The sequence below is a fragment of the Melospiza melodia genome, chromosome Z (assembly GCF_035770615.1).
Source record: "Melospiza melodia melodia isolate bMelMel2 chromosome Z, bMelMel2.pri, whole genome shotgun sequence".
NCBI lineage: Eukaryota > Metazoa > Chordata > Aves > Passeriformes > Passerellidae > Melospiza > Melospiza melodia.
The window spans coordinates 66891131-66911634 of NC_086226.1; the positions used below are offsets into that span (position 1 = coordinate 66891131).

The 20504-nt window shown below is 37.5% G+C and overlaps 1 protein-coding gene across 3 annotated transcripts in view; it reads left to right on the forward strand.

Moving 5' to 3' along the window:
- The window catches only part of LINGO2 (leucine rich repeat and Ig domain containing 2), a 473266-nt gene extending 453041 nt beyond the window's left edge, over nt 1-20225 (forward strand). For all 3 annotated transcript variants that reach the window (XM_063179672.1, XM_063179673.1, XM_063179671.1), the window contains one exon: nt 18277-20225. In XM_063179672.1, the coding sequence (XP_063035742.1) occupies nt 18277-20133 (1857 nt within the window). In that variant the 3' untranslated portion in view covers nt 20134-20225. The remainder of the gene's footprint in view (nt 1-18276) is intronic.
- The last annotated feature ends 279 nt before the right edge of the window (nt 20226-20504 follow it).

Consider the following 20504-nt stretch of genomic DNA (forward strand, 5'->3'; position numbering starts at 1 on the left):
ATAGAGGGAGTCCCAGAATTTTGTAGGTTTCATAGTTTTTATTCCGCATTTCAGAGGTAGTGAATAGTGAGAATCGGCAAATAGTCTGTTGTAAAATCTCAGCTTGTTACCTTTTCAGACACAGAACTGAACATTGATTGATAATGAACCTTTATCTGTAGACTCTCCAAAGCCTTTTTTGCATTTGGGTGGAAGACTGGACTTTAAAGTCGCTTAAGCATGATAATCTCTAATTGTACATACGTAATCTGCCTTTCCTTAAACATGAATTGAAATAATGTTTAACAAATTAGTCATTTTAATTTCCAAATTATCAGTGACTTACTCAAAAGTTATAAATATACATGCACTAAAATAATCTGTATGAAAATGGGTCAGCTTCCTTCCAAATGACTCTGTGATTCTGCAAAATCTGTTCTCACAGTAGCAGGCAAGAACTGGTATAAAAGAAAGAATTGGTAGGCTAACTGCCTACCAATTCTTTCTTTTATACAATACTTTTCTTAAGTCTTTTTGGTAACACTCAGTTCATGAAGACCTTCAAGCAGAATGCAGAATGAGGCTCTCTGAATCATTGACTCAAAAAAAACCAGTTAATAATGCCCATTATTAACTCTGTGTTCTTCTCTGTCAGGTATTGGACAAAAATTAAAATATGCAGCTTTCCTTTCCCAGGTGATTGTCAGAGGCCCCAAACACTGAAAATGGAATTTGTGCAGAAAAGTTCTGAATTACAGTGCTGAGACTTAACCTGTGTCATTCTCATCTATCAGTCTTCTGCAGAAAAAGCTTTTATTTTATACATGTACAGACAGCACAACAATTCTCTGCTATTCATTCTCCACCATATCCCATTACCAGTTACCAACATGTTTCAAACTGCCACTGGATAAGCACCGGCAGATATTCAGACCTCAGTAATCAGAGTGTAAATCACAAATCTAACATGATTTAGTCTCAAAATTCTATAAAAGTAATATTTCTTTTTTTTTCTTTTGTCATTTATGCTTTTTTTGGTTTGTCTTTGTTTCTGTATTTTAGAGCTCACAGTTCCTAAACACGACATTTTGAACTTATGTCTATGATAGAGGGCTTGGTTTCTAGGACTAGATTCCTGAAGCCTAGGCAAAAACCTGGAGACTCAAAATTTATCAACATTGTCATTATCATTGCACTATAGTGGATCTATGCACTTTAAAAGTGTCCTGTATTTTTCTGTTTCTACCTCCGAAGCGTATGCTTTGTATGATACTGGCTGATTGAAGATGGGATGTCATTTTCTAATTTATTTTTTTCTTCTAACACAAAGGATTATGTTTAAATGACCCTATTAAAAATAAAGCTTTTCTATGATGGAGTAAAAAATAAAACCCCCATGCACTTCTAGGAATGCTAGAGTGACAGAAATGGAAAAAGTAACACAATCTATTGAGCAAACAATTATCCTTTACCTGACTGACTTCATGTATATGAGTCATCCTGTCACATTAAATCTTCGTATGCCTTATGTGTACTGTGTGATATTGCTGCCTTTGAGAGTACAGGAACCTGAGTGCAAGTTAAAAAGACTTTTTACTTGAACTTTCTTTATATAGTAAAGAAGAAAGGAAAATCCAGGGTTCTAATCTGAGATATCCAATGTTGATAATTTAAAAAAAAAATGTTTTTGTACCTAAAACTATCTGAGGAAGTCCTGCCTGGGTGCAAGAGACTATACCAGATGCATCAAAGCTGATTGAAAACTCATAAGCCTAGGGAAATCCTGACAGTGAGTAAAGAATTGTTACTATTTAGTATGAATCTGATCATACATTTTGTTCTCAAGTACACAGACACTGGCTAAATTCCTTGATTGAGGAAATTAATTGAAGTTTGATTCACAGCATTGCAGCTTCGAGCAATACCACTAGCAAGCTGCTTTGACTTCAGTGGAACAAGCTCCTTTTCATCTTCTTACCTAGCAGAAGATTTAGTTGGAAGTGAAACTAGTCTGCAAGACCTCAACTGTCTTCAAAAATCACAATGTTATTTTAGGAAGCTGTGCTTCTATTCAGCAGTGGTAGTGACATCTGACAACATGCCCATTCAGCCCAACAGATGTGGTTCCCATATCCACAATTAGTCCAGGCTTTAGCTGTCCACCTGCAAGAAGCACGGGAGTCTCAAGGGTTGTGAGTACGAGGCAGAGGTTCACGTTTTGCAGTGCTGAAGTCATACATACCTTCATGCATTTCAACACAAACTTGCTCACACTTAGCTCTCCCTGAGACAGGAGAGACATGAATGCACATTTGCACCAAAGAAAAGGATGATTCTCTCTGTTCTGTTGAAGATATCTCTCTCGCTTTTGAGATATCAGACTTTGACTAGCTCTTTGGCCAGGCTCTTTTTCAAATAAAACAAGATACTAGAGATACACCCTTACGCCCTAAAGTAAAATAGACACTTACTTATATAATCTGTGAAAGTTTGATTTGACAAGCCTGGGTTCAGCAATGACAGCAATCAAAGTAAAATCATGATGATATGATCAATGTTAGGTCAGATACTTAAATCCTAAGAAAAAAAAATACAAGAGGTGCATGAAATAACAAACCTGATCACAGGTGCAAATAAGATGTGGGGGATGTCCTCTGAGCAAATTGGTTCTGTCCTCAGTATTAAGCTGAAGTATTCAGTCCTTCTCTCATGGCATTAAGGCATAAAGTAACAGAAAAGAAGGGTATAAAGCTGCTGAGCTAAGCTCAGACAGTTTTACATGGGGAAGAGGCTACCTAGAATTTATAATGATGCTTCTGAATTGGTCATTCTTTTAATATTCACTAATGAAGTGCTCCTTTAATAACTGAAGCCACAGTTTGTGTTTTGAAGAAAGCTGAAAATGGAATTTTGGGTGATTGTTGTTTTATTCTAGTCTGTTCTCTCATCCAATTATGGTATATAACTACTTATAATCATGAAGTTATGATAACCTCAGCAAAGGAAGAAAACAGCAAACAATTTTTATTTTTGCTCAGCCAGAAAAGACAATATTTTGGAAACACTGAACACTTTTCACAGCTTTGTATCATCTGCTAGGGTGAGATATTGATTTTCTTTAAATCTATGACTCAGTTCTGTGTATTTATAATTATATGGAGTAAGGAAACCTATAGTCATTGCTCTTTTCCCTTTCCAAAAAACACCCCTGAAAAGATATCATTTTAACCTCTGTGAATCTTATACCCAACAACAGCTGCTTCAGTAAAAGACAGAGGACATTGCTGCATTCTTTTCTTCTCCTGGTTTCATTTAAAAAACTAGTGGAATTTCTGAGCCATATTATTACAATGTTTTTGAACCAGTTGGATGTGGAACAAGGAAATCAAATGGAAAAGCATAGAAAGCTTTGGGGAAAAATAGCTTGGGGAAGAGAGGGAGCTGGTTTTGTATTTCTGTCATGCACAAGAAAAAAGATTGTTGCTTTACAGAGGATTTTCTAGGCTTTGAATTATATAAAGGATGTTGAATTAAAATATAGTGCCCAAAAAAACGAGATCAGTGCAGCCCAGTTGTTCCTTTTTGAGTATCATTCTTCTGTATTCTGAAACACGAAAGCCAGGTTGGGCTGAGATGCAAGACTGAGAATATCTTAAATGACTTGAGTATATCTTAAATTACTCTATGTGAGGCCCTGCACATTAATAAAAATTCATGGATCTTAAGAGTTTTTTGAGGACTCAGTTTGGCCAGTCAAAACATTCCGTTGAGGCTTATGGCTCCTCCTTACAACATTTGTACAGTTAGAGGTCATGAATAATAGTGTCGTGTATTCAAAAAAATGCTAGGACAGATAACCATTTCTGATAGACTTACAGGAGTGAAGACTGCTGGTGTTGCAGGTTTTATTGTCTTTCTGTGTTACTCATCCCACTTACCAGCTCCTGAACCTAGAATAGTTGCACATCTGGCAATTTCATACTATATGGAAAGTTAGCTGTTGTTAATTCCAGTGAGATTTATGGCAGCACGAAACAAAATTTTTCTACACTACTGATCAATGGATTTCAGTCTGTTGAGCAGTAGAAATCTCCATCTCAATGTGTCATTTCAAGGATAAAATCTTATTTCGGAATTGTGTGGAGTTCAATTTTGATCTATTAAATAGGAGCTCACAAAGTATCTAAAACTACTCAAAGACACTTTTAGATAACTAAATGTACTTTTGCTACCTAGACCTCCCAGTTGAAGATGATCATTGGATACTACATGTGTGACTTTGGCCTGTAGCTGATTTTGAAGTTAATTATTTCTGAAGATGAAGTAATTTAAATTAATATCCCATAGGAAAAAGAAGGTTTTCATTTTTTATCTCCTTGCTAGATTTACAGAGCTGCGTCTTAGTTGTCATGGATAAAGTAGTAGTTTATACGGGATTTTTGAATTTTAGCAAAATTTTACACTGTGTCACACAGCGTCATTGTGGACAAAATGTCCATCACGATGCTAGACAAGTCCATAACATTTTGGATAAGAAACTGGATGATGGGTTGGGTTTAACCAGTTATAGTGGCTACACATGTGGGATTTCCCTGTGCTCAGCTTTAGGGCCAGTGCTCTTTAATGTTTTCATAAAGTCACTGGATAAAGGAATCAAGTGTATCTTAAGTGAGTTTGCCAACAGTACAAAGCTAAGACTCATCCAAGGGTAAAGAGGCATTACAGAGAAATCTGGATAGACTAGAGATCTGGCCCATCACCAACCATGTGAAATTCAAGAGCAAGTGCCAGAATCTCCACCCGGGACAGAGTAATCCTCACTGTACATTTAAACTGGAGGAGAAGAGATTTCAGCTCTGCAGAAATAGATCTGTGTGTCTGGGTTGATTACATGTTGGACATGAGCCAGCAGTGCCCTGGCAGCCAGGAGAGCCACCCGTGTGCTGGGGTGCATCAGGCACAGCATCACAGCCAGGCAAGGAAAGGGATTGTCCTGCTCTGCTCTGCTCTGCTCTGCTCTGCTCTGGGGCAGCCCCACCTCCAGTGCTGGGGGCAGTTCTGGGTGCTGCAGTGTAAGGAGGACAGCAAATCATTAGAGTGTGTCCAGAGGAGGGTGTTCAAGATGGGTTAAAATTTTGGAGGAATGACTGAGGTCACCTGCCTTGTTCAGCCTGTGACCCCATCGTAATGTAAACCTTCCTCATGGGAGGCAGCAGAGGGGAAGGTGCTCGTCTCTTCCCTTTGATGATCAGTGATAAGACACAAAAAAATGGAATGAAGCTCCATTAGGAAAAGTTCAGATTGGAGATTAGGAAAAAATTCTTCACTGAGAAGGTGGCTGATCACTGGAACAGGCTCCACAGGGAAGTGCACATGGCACCAGGCCTATCAGAGTTCAAGAATTATGAATATGATGCCCTTACTCTTGTGATTTACATTTAGGTTGTTCTGTGACAAATGAGGAGTTGAACTCGATCCTTATGGGTGTCATTCAACTTGAGAGATTTTATGACTCCATGACTGAAAAAATGATCATCGTGATGACCATAGCCCTTATTCAGGAGCAGCTTGAAAAGAAAATCTCAGTTTCCATCTAATTGATATCACCGTTGTACCTATACATTCAAATAAACACTGATTTTATGATTATTCCTAAATTCTAAATAATTTTAGCAATATTTGTCATTGTGATAAGTAATAAAGCTTAAAACTGCTGTGAATTTTTTAAATTAAGTGAATTATAACCAGCTGGCAAGGAGCTTAGAGAAAGTCATATTATACATTTTAGAGCAAAGGGACATCATTAGCACCCATTCCTTTGTGGATATCCTTTCACTTCCAGATTCAAATGATAATATTCATATTATTCATACCTCAGCATTCAGAATAAATAAATGGCTCTCTTGTTTTTTCTTAGCCACTACTGAGATTTTGCATTTATATAGTATCTGTTCAAAAATTACACAGATGTGCAAGATCTCTTCTGGAGGAGATGCTGGAAGATCTCACAGCTCCAATACTATCCTTTCTGCTCATGTACCCTCCTTTTGCAAACCCCTTCCAATGCCCATGCACTAATAATGCTGAAAATGTGCAGTGCTTTTGAGAATGAATTAATTGAGATCTCTTCCAGTTCCTCTCTTCTTTGATGTTTCTGGTTACTCTGTGGCTTAAGTTACTTTTCAGTGCTAGAAGCTAACAGAAAGGATGAAAAATCACATACAGCCTACATAAAGAGGGGCATCAATGCTTGCTGTAGTATAATTATTTCACACAACACCTACAGTAGTTTTTGAATAAGTGATTTTGAGTTGGCAGGGCGAGTGCCTTCAATTTTAAAATCCCAAATGATATAGTCTCATCTTGGTTTCTTACAGTTGTCGTTGATATTAATGAGCTTATAATTAGGAATAAAATGGAGACATCATTATGGATAGATATTCATGCAGACTCAAGTTTTTTTAATTAAGGCCATCTGAAAGTGCTCTGGCAGTAGAAAGGTATTCTAGCATTAATTTTATTTAGGACAAGGACAAGGACATTAGTATTGTAGAGTATTAATATGATGGTATAAATAGTGCTCTCCTTTAAGGACATCTGAGCATATATGTGTTTTTGTGAGTCCTAGTATCCATGAAGTGGTTGAGAATTATTAATTGAAACTGTTTCTAGATAGAATATTAGAATATTATGGTTTTAATGAACTATAACAGTTTAGAAAATGTTTTGAGGAAAAAATCACTTGAAAAAAACTTCACTGGGAAAAAAGTTTTCAACAAATGATAAAATAATTTCAAGAGAAAAAGGCCTTTGTTTTTTGTATACTTGCGCTGTACATCTGTAGACTCAGTCAGAAAATATAACCTAGATCACCATCTTTGAGCTGAAGTCTGTAGATCTAAACCAAGATAAAAGTCCTACAAATATGTTATGGGTGTAGTTGAGGCTTACTCCTCACCTTGATGAAAGAAGTACAGCAGTACTATAAAGAGCTGTTGCAGATCTTCCGAGAGACTGTAAGTCTGTAGATGAGCTTGTCCTAGGTACTGGACAATGCAGCAGCCACAGTGCTTGTAGCTTTGTGCCAACTCTGCAAGGCAAGTGTCTTCTGACTGGCATCAGCCTCTGGACTTCACACATAGATCAGGACAACTGTAGGACGCAGCACCATCCACTGTTCCTGTAATATGTCAGTTTCTTGAGGAAGCAGCAAGGTTATATAGACACAGACTGTGTTGTTATGAAAAAGTAAGAAGGAAAAAAAATGTTTACTAGCTTAAAAACTATACACAATTATCTTTGTAACTAGTGCTAGCACATTAGGACAGCTGAGTAAACTCAATATGGAAAGCTGTGCTCTCTAATTCCTTTATCTTGATAAACCAGGAAAATAAATGTATTTGGCATATTGCTGAAGTATTAGTCATTTTCTGCTAGTAATTAAAGAAAATGTTAACCAAATACACACTAGTAGCAGAGGATCTGTCTTGTAAAAAAATTGTTTTCATTAGATTTCATACCAACTGAATGAGGTACAGTTTCTTAGGAAGTGCCTTTATTCTGAATAAATTTATGAATACCAAAAAAAAAAAAAAAAAAGTACTGAGGTAACAGGTCTCCATTACCAGCATTTGGAAAGTTGTTTCTGATCCCATAGCAAAGAAATATGGGCACGCATTTCAAGCAAATGGGTGACTGTAAATTCTGAAGAATAGATTTCATGTGTGTTGAGTAATTTGTCTGTGAAGCATAGAAGAGTTAGCAAATTTCTGTCTGCATCATTTGGAAGTTACCTACAGCATTGCTGTGACACTAAGAGCTCTGCAATGGGCCAGGCTCAAATCGAGGGCTGAGTTATTACTGATCCTGCTGAAAAAAATTCTGACTACCAAATTTCATCTGCTTGGTGTCTTCCTCAATGTATCTCTTTCTGTTCCTTTTTTGCTGAACAAAGAGGCTTAGTTCTAAGGTCAGCTGACACCAGTAAATATCTGGAGTAACATTCATGGAGTATGGGTATGAATAAAGCAGAGAATAGTGGTTGTGTCTTGTCCACCTGAAAACGTGTTAGGTCTTATTTCCAAATGTCCTACCTTAATCCATCTGCAGGCTGATATTGAGTCTAAGTATATTTTAAGAATGCCTTTAGCAAACAGGAAATCTCCAAGGCAGTTGGCTATTCTCTTCTTCTCTCAATTGCATAAATTATAATCAACTTTATTTTAATTCAAAGTGCAGTAGTTTTGTGCAGCTGTCCCAAAGGTATCTTCCTTATCTGAGCTATTAAGTGACTTCAGTTAGGTCTATCATGAAATTTCTTCACACATGCCCAGTTACTGTTGACCAATGTTTTGAAATATATCCCTTCTTTCCTTTGTGCCACCTCAAATGTTGACCGCAATTTTCTGCTAAGATAGCCACTGTGAATCCAGAGCCATAATATGAACTGAGGGCCTTCTGGCAAGGACTAAGAATCATACTCGTTTCCTTCTGCTTATTTATAATGTTCCAAATATAATGCTGTGGCACTTGTACTGCCTTTCCAGACTTTCACTACTCCTGCAGTCAAAAAGAGCAGCAGCGGATAGGTCAGCAGCTTGCTGCAACGTTGTGCTGTGAAGGCCTTGTGCGTGATGGAATGAAGATAGTCCCCACAGAAAATACACCTTGCTTTGTCTGATAGGGTTTCAGTGAAAGATACAAATATAACTGCTGCTAACAGGCATATCAAGGTGTGAGAAAATAACACAGGATTGGTTTCATTTTTTTCTTGCGTTAGCCAGATAAGTAGTACTTAAATAATTTGTTGCAGCTTTGCTATACTTTTGAGATTCTTGTCTTAGTACAAAAGAAAATATATTGGTTTAAATTTTTTCAACTTTTCCATTTAATTCAATTTCAAGCAACTTAAACTTTATCCACTCCTAGGTAAGACAGATGAATGTTATCTTTTAAAATACATTTGCTTTTTTCAGACATATTTAACAAAAAATGTTTCTTAAAAATACAGGTGTAAGTATTCAGCCCCTTTTGGCTAAAGATCCTTTGAACTGTGCTATGAAGAAACAGCCCTTGTAGTACTAATTAAATGATCTCTTATCTTTCCATGCACATTCTCCGTACGCTTTAGCCTCTGCATACCATGATTTGTCATCAGGCCCTGTGTTGCTGCCATAAAAAACAAAAATAAAAATAAAAATAAAAATAAAATAAAAATAAAAATAAAAATAAAAATAAAAATTCAAAAAAATTTGAAAAAATACCCTGCAGAGATCCATGTCAGTAGATTAAATAGTTTGAAACCCTTTATGATGGCAGTAATCACAGGACCATGGTAAACACTATAAGTAACTCTTCCAGGCCCATACTCTCTGAAGTACTTTGGGTTTCACTTTTGTCCTGTGCAAACATAGAGCTGCTAGGGAAAAAGTTTTCAGCTGCTAATGGCACATTAATCTGTTTGCCTCTCTTAATAGGAAATAAGGTCATTGTCACCTAGCATTCATGTGTGGGCAAGATAGCAAATAAGAATATTTGCCTTTAAAGCTAAAAAACAAAAAACGAAATCATGCCAACAGGTAGAAGCTTGCAAAACATGTTCTTAAAGTTACCAATGAGAGCCTCTGTTAACAAAAGATGGAAGTCAAGACATTACTGGGATAGCAGAGCTCTTTGGACTTAAATGTTCACGGATTTGAAAGAAGAAACATCCACCTACAACAGGCTATATCAAGATTGTTTTTATTATGACCTAGATATAGTGCAGATTGTGGCTTCCTAATTGGATTACTGAAGTGAAATTCAAATGTTTGAATACACTAGCCCTCAAAATTCTTCTACCAATCCAGATTTAAAAAGCAGGTTCCTTTCTTTTCAGTAGCTTTCCGTTACTGACATCTTCACTCATTAAAGATGAGAAGTTGCAGGATGTTAGAATTAAAACTTCAGAGGAAATTCTATCCATGTTTTTCTACATATGAGATATTGTGCAGGCTGCAGTGGTGTCATCTGTTCTGTTATGCTCAGACACTTTTAGAAGAAAGACTGTCTTTTTCATGAGGAAGTTAAACTTTTAATGCAGGGTTGTTGTTGAAAAAAACTTCCTAAACTTTAATCAATGAAGTTAGCCTTCATACTGTTTTAGTTTTCAATTAATTTATTCAGACTTCATTAGCTACAACAGATATGGAAAGCGAATATACTATTTAACACTTTCACATTCTCCCACCAGTGTCCTGTTTGAGGTAGCAAAGAATTTTAAGATTCACCTGCCTAGACATACTAGAAACATAAGATCTACTTCAACGTAATGAATCCTAACTTGCAAGAGATTTTTAATCTTTTCCCTAATCTGTACATATTTGGTCTGCTACATTCTCCAAGAGTTACAACTTTAGCTCTTTGTTGTCATATGATTTATCCACCTGTACTACAATTTTACTTCATCTTTCAACCACACCTTCCAAATACTATCACCCTGTGATAAATTGTTCTCAGTATTTGGAACAGTAAAATCTTGCAAGAATCATCAAAGAAAAAGAGTACAATAGAATTTTGCTTTGCAACACTTAAGACAAATCAACTTCATAAAAATGTGGGTTCATGCACTGTTTTTGAAGTCACATATCACTCAGGGGGGCTACCATGCATACACCAGGTCTAGGGACGGAGTTCAGCTATAGCAGGAGGGTGGTCTTTCAACACTGAAGAGCCCTAATAAAACACAGAACAAATTACTTAGGAGCTGTACTGTTTTCAGAGGTACAAGTTCCCTTTCTCTATTATTGCATTATCATATCAACACATTTATTGTCATGGTGATTATGTTGTTCTCGTCTTTGCCACTGAACTATTATCTCTTAGTGACATCACTTTTTACTACTGAAATAGGAATACAATTTAATAGTACTAAGTGAACTTTGCAAAAGAAATTTTGTTTAACTCTACCTTTCAAAAATTTGCTTCTGCATTCAGAAGGAATAGATGGTAGAAGAGATCTGCTATTCACAGATGTTAATTCTTTAATTTATTCAATTAGGAATTCTTTGTCGGAATGTGTTTCTATGCAAATATTTTCAACTTTTATAAGGTAGGTAATTGTGTGGGTATGAAAGTAATGCTATCCTCCCTGAATGATTGATTTATATCATTAACTTGCACCAAAAAAGTCTGAATTTTGTTTTACATCCAAGCATCTTATATCCCTTCACATAATTTTTCCTATCAGCTTTTCATAAATCTCTTCCCCTCCAACTTCGCAGCAAGGTCACTTGAAATGTCAGTGGAAAAGTTTATAACTCTTGCAAACATTTCCACTTTCTTTTCCTGTTACTTATGCATGAAATGTCTCCTGCGAGACAATCCTTAAGATTTATTATTATTTTTCCTTCAGATTTCTTCCTAAGGTTCACTTTCTCTGTAAAAACTGAAAGAAATTTTTTAATTAATCTTAAAAACATTGGTTTAAATACAGAGGATGTGGTGATGGCTTCATTTCTTTGCTTAATTTGGAGAATATGGACTTCAAAATCTTGTACAGATAATTTGTATAATTACATGAATTTGTCACCGTGATTTTCTTACCTTCTGTGTTTTGGAACTCATGCTTCTTTCACTTCAATTCAGATAAAAATATAAGTATTTGGGGTGAAAACTATACCCACTTGTTTAGTTTTAAAACATCTGATACAAATATTTTAAGCAGTCTTAAAATAATTCTACTGGGTAAGCTAATGAAGAATGTTGCTCTAGTTGCCTTTTTGCTTATGTTTCCTAGTTCTGTATTATGACTTTTTCAATGACCTGAATCTCAATATTTTCTTCTGAAAACAAATGCTACTTGACTGTAATTTCTGAGTTGATGGTATCCCATGAAGTTTTTGCTGATGACTTGGTAGATGAGAACAATCCTAATACTGCAGTATAATTGAATCAAATCTTTGCTTCCAATTCAATGAATTGTCAGACTAGTGGTTGTTGTTACTGCTGCTGTTACTCAAGAATTCTTAAATCTCTTTATTATTGGAATCCAGATAGCTACTTAATGTTTTACAGTTTATTTAAATGCTGAATTGTTTAAGAGATCAATAAAAGAAGGGAGAACCAAATCTCTGCATAATCACAAAGGCTCGATCAAAGACACAGGGAAAGTAGAAACCTATATTCATTCAAACCATTTCTGACATGCTCTGCTTTAAAGAAAAAAACATCCTTTTTAGAGTACCTAGGCAGTCTTGACTTAGTCTATGATAGAAATTTGGAACAATACACTAAGCTTAGGCAAATTTCAGGCATGAGACATGATGAGGCAAAGCCTTTGCTTTTACAAACTAGCTTTTACATTGAAAGAACATATGATGGGAATGTCAAATTTGCACAGTCGGGTCAGAAAATGACACGAGCAAGATTTCATTCATTCTGGTGGCATTGTGTCCCACAGTAAGAACATTTCCAAATGTCCCATATTTTCATGTGTCCTTTGGCTGTCCCTAAAACCATCTCAGTTTGTTTTTCATCTTCCCTTCATCTCCTGGGCAACACTTCCCACCACTGGCACCTTGGGTACAGTCCACCAGCAAAGGTTACTTACCCTTCCTGCCCTTACCTGGTTTGGTGCAGCACCAAAGGAGAGTTCAAGAAAGCCAGGCCAACTGCTCTTCCAACATAAATGCAACAGGTACTTGACAGATAAAGCTGTGAATAGAAAATTTCCCAAACCACACTTAGCTGGGCAAAATTTTCCACCACAGAAATTCAGTAGTTTTAGCTACATATATTATCATTAGTATCTGTCTGCTCAGCACACAAGCAAAGGTGTTTTATGGCAAAGATTTGAACAATGGCTTTGGCTGACTGCTTGCTGAAGTGTGAAAGATGATGACAGCTATGTAAAGACAGAACATTTATACTTCTCAGTATCTGCTGCCTGCTTTAAAATACAGCAATGCTAAAATTCAACATTCATAGGAAAAACAATCTTATACAGGCAGAACAATTTACTACCCCTAAACACAGTCTCAAAAAGTATCCATCTCAAAGGACTGCGTACTTTGCAAGAGGGGGACCCACGCTGGAGAAATTAATCAGATACTGTCTCCCATGGAAATGACCCCATGCTGGAGCCGGGGAAGAGTATAAGGAGTGACAGAGGAAATGTGATGAATTTACCTCAGCTCCCATTTCCCAAAACCCTGCCATTCAGGAAAGGGAGAAAAGATGAAGTGAAGTTGAGCCCAGGAAAAGGGGAAAGGCTGGGGCAAGTGTTTTAAAATTTGAAGTTTTTTCTCACTATCTTACTCTGATTTAACTGGTAATAAACAAAATTAATTTCCTTTGGCTAAGTCTGTTATGCTTGCGATGGTAACTGGTGAGTGTTCTGTCCCTGCTTTATTTCAATGTGTGAACCTTTTTTTATACTTTTTTTCTGCCCTGTCCTGTTTAGGAGGACTGTGGTAGAACAGATTCAGTGGGCATCCAGTGTCCAGTCAGGGTCAACCCAGCAAACACTTTTCAAACAGGGAGTTCACTGAGTTATCAGGATTACCTGGTAGCATTTGAGTAAATAATAAGTACAAGTCTGTTTTGTCATGCAACATTTAATCCTAGAACATTTATTGAATAAATATGTTTTTGTAAAGGGGCTTTTAGAATGTAAATTACTAAGTGACTGTCAGGCAAAATTGTCATCTCTGATATGATCCACTGGGGTGGATTTTTTCTGAAAGGCTGAGAAAAGGGGTGGGAAAGGTGAGATCAAAACTACTGAGTCAGAGCATCAAGTGATGATAATGCAGCTAATGACAGAAACAGATCTTGTGACTCTCATCTTTTCTGGCTAAAGCTACTTCCCATAAAATGCAGATGAGACACAGCATCCGATGGGACATGGAAAGGACCATGGTCAAGTGCAGTCTCACTTTCAGTTCTAACGGCTTCAAAATTAGTCTGAACCAGAAGTGAAAAATATGTAATACATGCATGATTTGGCACATTCTTATATATGATATTTAGAATTGCACTGCATTCTAGGACATCATTGGATTTTTTTTTTTAATTATAGTTTTTCAATTTAAAAGCTACAGGGCACTATACATTCTTGTAAAGCACTTTTAGGAAGATTCAAAGCTTCAGAACTTTTTAAAAACTGATTTGCATTTCAAAGTAGTAGTGGCTGTTTTGGGTGAGATCACACAGAACTATTAACTAATAACTTTAATGAGCTCTCATATTTGCATAGCTGAACTTTGAATAGGGTCCTCTTTTAAAAAAGAGTATCAGCCAACAGTAACTTGACTCTTGACTTTGGACTTAAAGAACAGAGCCAAAGACAAAAATGGTAATTAGTTTATTTTTATTTTTTTAATAAAAACTCCTTCATATATTTCATTTCCCAGAGTCTATCAAAGCATGACAAATACCCCAGAAAGGTCAGGAAAACAATTTTACATGTTGTCATCCACATCCAAACAAAGCAAAACTTTTAGTTCATAATAATTTATAGTTTTTGAATTTTCATCTAACAAGCTATAATTTTAGAGGATGTAGTGAAAGGCATGGTACAATCACAGATCAGCAAGACTATACTTTTAGCTTACATTTATCTCTGTGTGTGTGTGTGTGTGTGTGTGTGTGTGTGTCTACATACTTGCATTCATACACCTTATTGCCCTGTATGTACCACAATGAAGAGAGGGAATAAAAAAATGACAATGCTGCAGATGTTTAGAGGAAATACCTACACTGGCAAAGATAAAGTATGTAGTGCTGGTTGTTTAAGCAGGAAAGAAAGTCATCATGTTGAACACTGACACTAACAATTCAATCCTCTGCAGTGAAGTCACCAATTAACATACCACAATTCTAAAAATATGCAGAAAATAATTTTTCGCTTCAAGAAATCATCTTGCAGTGAAGAATATCTTTTAATGACATAATTTCTTTCTTTTTAAAGTAGCATTTTTATTAATGGATATATACTAATAAAAAATTGTGATCACACTGACATGGAAGGTACTTTACAGATTAAACTGTATCCTTTCAAAATTTTTATAGACTGGAGGCACAAGGTAGGCCTAGCTAGTGGTGTTATTTGACATGTCCTGAAAATACAACTTTATATTCACTTAATTCAAATGGGGGCCATGTGCAATAGATGGTCAAATTCACTCTAGGCTTCTCCCAGAGTTTACCTTGTCCCACATGTTTTTCTTGCTAGACCTTTTAACCCTAGCTGGAGATAAGGTTACATTTTTTGCATAATGAAGATGAAGTCATTTTTCCATAAAGCAGTTCAAAGTGAAGGATATAGTCACAGATTTGGTTAGAAGAAAGAATGGTAGTATCATCTGGCTCAATGTAAAATGTAATAATAATAAATTTAATTTATACTTTCTTCTAACCTGTACTTATTGATCCACCTAATCTTTGTTTTTCTGACTTGATTTTAGTATAATTTATTATTCGTCCTTATTGAAATGTATCCACTCCAGATTATATCTCAGTCCTGAATCTTGCTTCCTTTCAAGTGCATACATACGCATGCATCCACCCTTACAGATAAATATATATCTCATTATCTTTACACACACCTTTGCAGAAGACTACTGTTAATTTTTGAATTGCTTTTGCTATATTCCAGCCACAGTCAAAAAAGCCTTTTATCATCTTTTATACTGTCTGTCTTCTACTTTGTACTCCTCAGAAGTTTTAGTTACCAGATGGATTGGATAGCTGCAAAAAGTGCTTCATATTTTCACTATCTAAACCAAACACTCCAGGATGCTCATCTTCCACTGAACCTGTTTACTTTGTGCTTCATACATTATTAGATGGACACAGTAGGAAACGAAATCCCTGTGTGGTAGAAGTATCACTATGAAAGCACTAACCTCACAGACTGAGCTCTGAAAGTAAAGATCAGAGCACCCAGAAGCCTCTCTGATCTAAATTCATTGAAAACACCTAACTCAGAATCCCTATTGGTTTCCAGTTTTAAGTTAGTGCCTAATGAAGTCAAGTTTATCTCTGAAAACCTTTGTCACAGCTGGAGATAACTAGCAATAGTTACTTGCAAGACTACAATTTAAGGGGAAAACTGAATCTCAGTAGGTTGTCCTTCTAGAACAAAGTGGAAATGTGCTTTTATAGGTAATATAATACAGAGTAATTTTCATCCAGTCTCCAGTCTATACGTCAAAACCAGCGTGCAGTGTGCCTCACATTAATAGTCTCTGCATGGAAGTGTAAAAATGGAAATACAAAGCCACATCAGTCAAGAGTGAAATTCTTCCACAGAGTTGTGAGAGGAGTAATATGTGCATCATTCATGTCTGGTCAGTCAAAGAACACAATTTATACAAAGTTCCAAGATAAATGCTTTTTCATTCAGTTTAGTTTTTAACAGTCAGAGCACAACAGCTGTTTATTTCTCAGTCCAGTTACAACAGTACAAATGCGTACAATCCAAACCTTAGAGTTCCTATTTAGAAATTTTTTAGATACAGTAAGATCAATAGATCCAAATATCTGCTCCTTTTCTTGTATCTTGAATCTCCACTGTTCTGATCTTCCACGGTCTGAGTGCAACTCTTCTCCATCAGGAAGGATGATTTGGTGAGTTATCATATTCCAAGTTGTGTACCATCGGAGTGCAGTGTTGCTGTAGCAGAGTTACTGGTGGGACTTTCTTTATCATCAGTCTGTGATTTACACAGGACTATTTTCATGTGCTTCAAAGAGCTTATTTGCTCAAATAGCTGTCTGATTGCCTCATCAATTTAGTTATACCCTATTTGTTTAAATGCATTTATCCTCTCTGTATGGGAGGATTTCTTTTATGCTACCATCCATATGACAACACAAAAAAAATTTACTCAAATAAAATTTACAAATTTCTTACGCAGTATCCAGATGATCCTCAAAGCCCAAAGAGGCAGATAAGTTGGTGGATTCTTAGCTATTGCATAATTTTGTCATTGTGCCTTGGAGCAGATGGGTCATAATCATCTGTGCAGGTGCAAGGGGTCGTTACTGGTGGGAGTTATTTAAGTATTTTTACAAGTACAATTAAAATGAAGCTCAAATTAAACAATACAGAAAAGGCATCAAAAGCCTGAGGCCCATTATAAGGCTTATTAATATTTTGAAGCCTGTATCCCAGCACTATACTTAGCCTTATCAAGTTGGTTGTACCATAGGAGTTAAGGCACTTCCATGGTCCTTGCTTGCAATTTGCTTTACTCTGAACATCTCAAACACACCTTCCTTGGATGAACACCTATATCTTTTCTTCTTCTTCTTTTGAAATGGGTTATTGTTTGTCTTCATTTACTAGCTTCTAAGTAGACTTAGAAAAAGTCACTTGCCTTTGGTGACTAAACCAGAAAAGTGCATTGCTTGGACAAGTGTAGCTACTTTAGTAGAAGGTATCTTGCCTTCTTCTATCCTCATTTTTAACCTGAAGGTGTGAATGAATAAATCCTTTACAAACTGTGGTTTCACTAAATCTGTGGTGCTTCTTTGGATACTGCGCTGCTTAAATATGGACAGCTCATCTTACCTTGTTTTTGTCTTCCTAAAACTAGTTTATATGTCTTGGAATCACAAAGATGTATTCTGCAAACCCTTTTTGGATCTTGGGTTCTAAACAGTCACACAAAATATCTCTGTGCAGTAAAAAGCAAAGAATCAATTTGACCTATTATAAATTCTAATCAGAGATGCACCAGTTTTTCCTTCCTCATCTGAGCCATTGTGTATGGGTATGCATGAACAAGCTTCATCTCTCTATAACTGTAATATATGCAATAAATAATAAGAGGAATCTTTTCATTGTCAAGGACCTCCTTTTCTTGATTATATGACATCATTAACATTTGCCTTAAAACACTAACGGGAGGCAAAAGCTTGGTTTCATATCACCTCACAGAAATCCAATGCTGTAAACTTATCACAAATGCTATTAGCCCTTTTTGCATAGTGAATGGTATTTATCTCTGGGTGAATTATAGAACTGTCTTAAGGAAACCTACTGAAATTGAGAAAGGACTGAAAAGTCTGCTACTGTTTGCAGTAGGAAAAGCTGTTTTGTCTTCATCAACATCTGGAGGTAAATGCTGGATACACAAATCCTTTGACTAGCCCTATGATATTGAAGTAAAATCTGCTTTATGTAGGTCATGACATTCACAAAAGGTTTTATTGATTTGATCAATATGAAAACACATGCATTTGCTTTGCAATGGTACTGTTCTTTTTCTGCAGACCTAACTTCTCCCCTTTCCCATCCTCACCCCACAGGCCCGTGACGGAGGGTTAGCCCAGATCAGTGGAGTCATGCGTCACACAGCTCTATCATGCTGGCAGCTGCTCCTGGGTCTGGCTGTGCTGCTTGTCTTCACAAGCCCCACTGCGGGCTGCCCAGCCCGCTGTGAATGCTCAGCACAAAACAAGTCTGTCAGCTGTCACCGAAGACGTCTGATGTCCATCCCAGAAGGCATTCCCATTGAGACCAAAATCTTGGACCTCAGCAAGAACCGACTGAAAAGCGTTAACCCTGAGGAATTCACATCATACCCATTGCTGGAGGAGATTGACCTCAGCGACAATATCGTCTCCAACGTTGAGCCTGGAGCTTTTAACAATCTCTTCAACTTGCGCTCCTTGAGGCTGAAAGGAAACCGTCTGAAACTGGTCCCCCTTGGGGTGTTCACTGGGTTGTCAAACTTAACAAAGCTTGATATAAGTGAAAACAAGATTGTCATTTTGCTGGACTACATGTTTCAAGATCTGCATAACCTAAAATCCCTGGAGGTTGGGGACAATGATTTGGTGTATATATCACACAGGGCCTTTAGTGGGCTGCTTAGCCTGGAGCAGCTCACCCTGGAGAGATGCAACCTCACAGCTGTACCAACAGAAGCTCTTTCTCACCTCCACAACCTCATCAGCCTGCATTTGAAACAGCTCAACATTAATGCTTTGCCGGCGTACGCCTTTAAAAGACTGTTTCGCCTGAAGGACCTGCAGATAGAGGCCTGGCCGCTCCTGGACATGCTGCCTGCCAACAGTCTGTACGGTCTCAACCTGACTTCTCTATCCATCACAAACACCAACCTGTCTGCAGTACCTTACTCTGCTTTTAAACATCTGGTTTACCTGACACATCTCAATCTGTCTTACAACCCCATCAGCACCATCGAGGCAGGCATGCTGTCGGATTTAGTGCGCCTGCAGGAGCTCCACATGGTGGGGGCACAGCTGCGCACCATTGAACCACATGCTTTCCAAGGGCTCCGATTCTTACGCGTGCTTAACGTGTCCCAAAACCTGTTAGAAACCCTAGAAGAGAATGTATTCCATTCCTCCAAAAGCCTTGAGGTCCTCTGCATTAACAACAACCCTCTGGCCTGTGACTGTCGTCTTCTTTGGATTTTGCAGCGGCAGCCCACCTTGCAGTTTGGTGGTGAGCCCCCAATGTGTGCGGGCCCAGACAGTGTCAGAGAGAGGTCATTCAGAGACTTTCACAGCACAGCTCTCTCCTTTTATTTCACCTGTAAGAAGCCCAAGATACAAGACAAGAAGTTGCAGTACCTGGTAGTGGAGGAAGGACAGACCGTGCAGCTGATGTGCAATGCTGATGGGGACCCACAGCCTACCATCTCCTGGGTTACCCCACGCCGGAGGCTGATCACAACTAAATCAAATGGTAGAGCCACTGTGCTGGGAGATGGCACCCTGGAGATACGATTTGCCCAAGACCAGGACACTGGGATCTATGTCTGTATTGCAAGTAACGCAGCTGGGAATGACACCTACTCAGCCTCCCTGACAGTAAAGGGGTTTACTTCAGACCGTTTCCTTTATGCCAACAGGACCCCTATGTATATGACAGACTCCAACGACACAAGTTCTAATGGAACTAATGCAAACAGCTACTCTCTGGACCTTAAGACAATATTGGTGTCCACAGCTATGGGCTGTTTCACATTCCTTGGAGTGGTTTTATTTTGTTTCCTTCTTCTTTTTGTGTGGAGCCGAGGGAAAGGCAAACACAAAACCAGCATTGACCTTGAATATGTCCCTCGCAAAAACAATGGTGCTGTGGTTGAAGGGGAGGTTTCTGGACCACGAAGGTTCAATATGAAAATGATTTGATGATATTCTGCTAGCAGTGCTTTTTCTGTGGCATTAAAACCAATTAAAACAGCCTGGCATGTGGAATTGCTAGGCAGAAGCAGCTTAATGCAGCTGTCAGTGTATCAAAAGGTTATATGAAAATGGAAAGACTATTTGTGGTTATACAACAGAGCCTCCAGACCTTGAGGCAGATGTGTCAGGGCCTTTCATAGAACTGGGAAATTGTACTAACTGTTTGCATTGCAAATATTGGCATTCTGGGGATATCAGCAATGAACCACTGGCTCATGCTCATGGACAATTGTTCAACATTTTCTACTGCTACAAAAGGAAAAGAAAAAAACCTACAGTGTAGGATTTACATACTTAAAGAAAAAGACACATTTGTC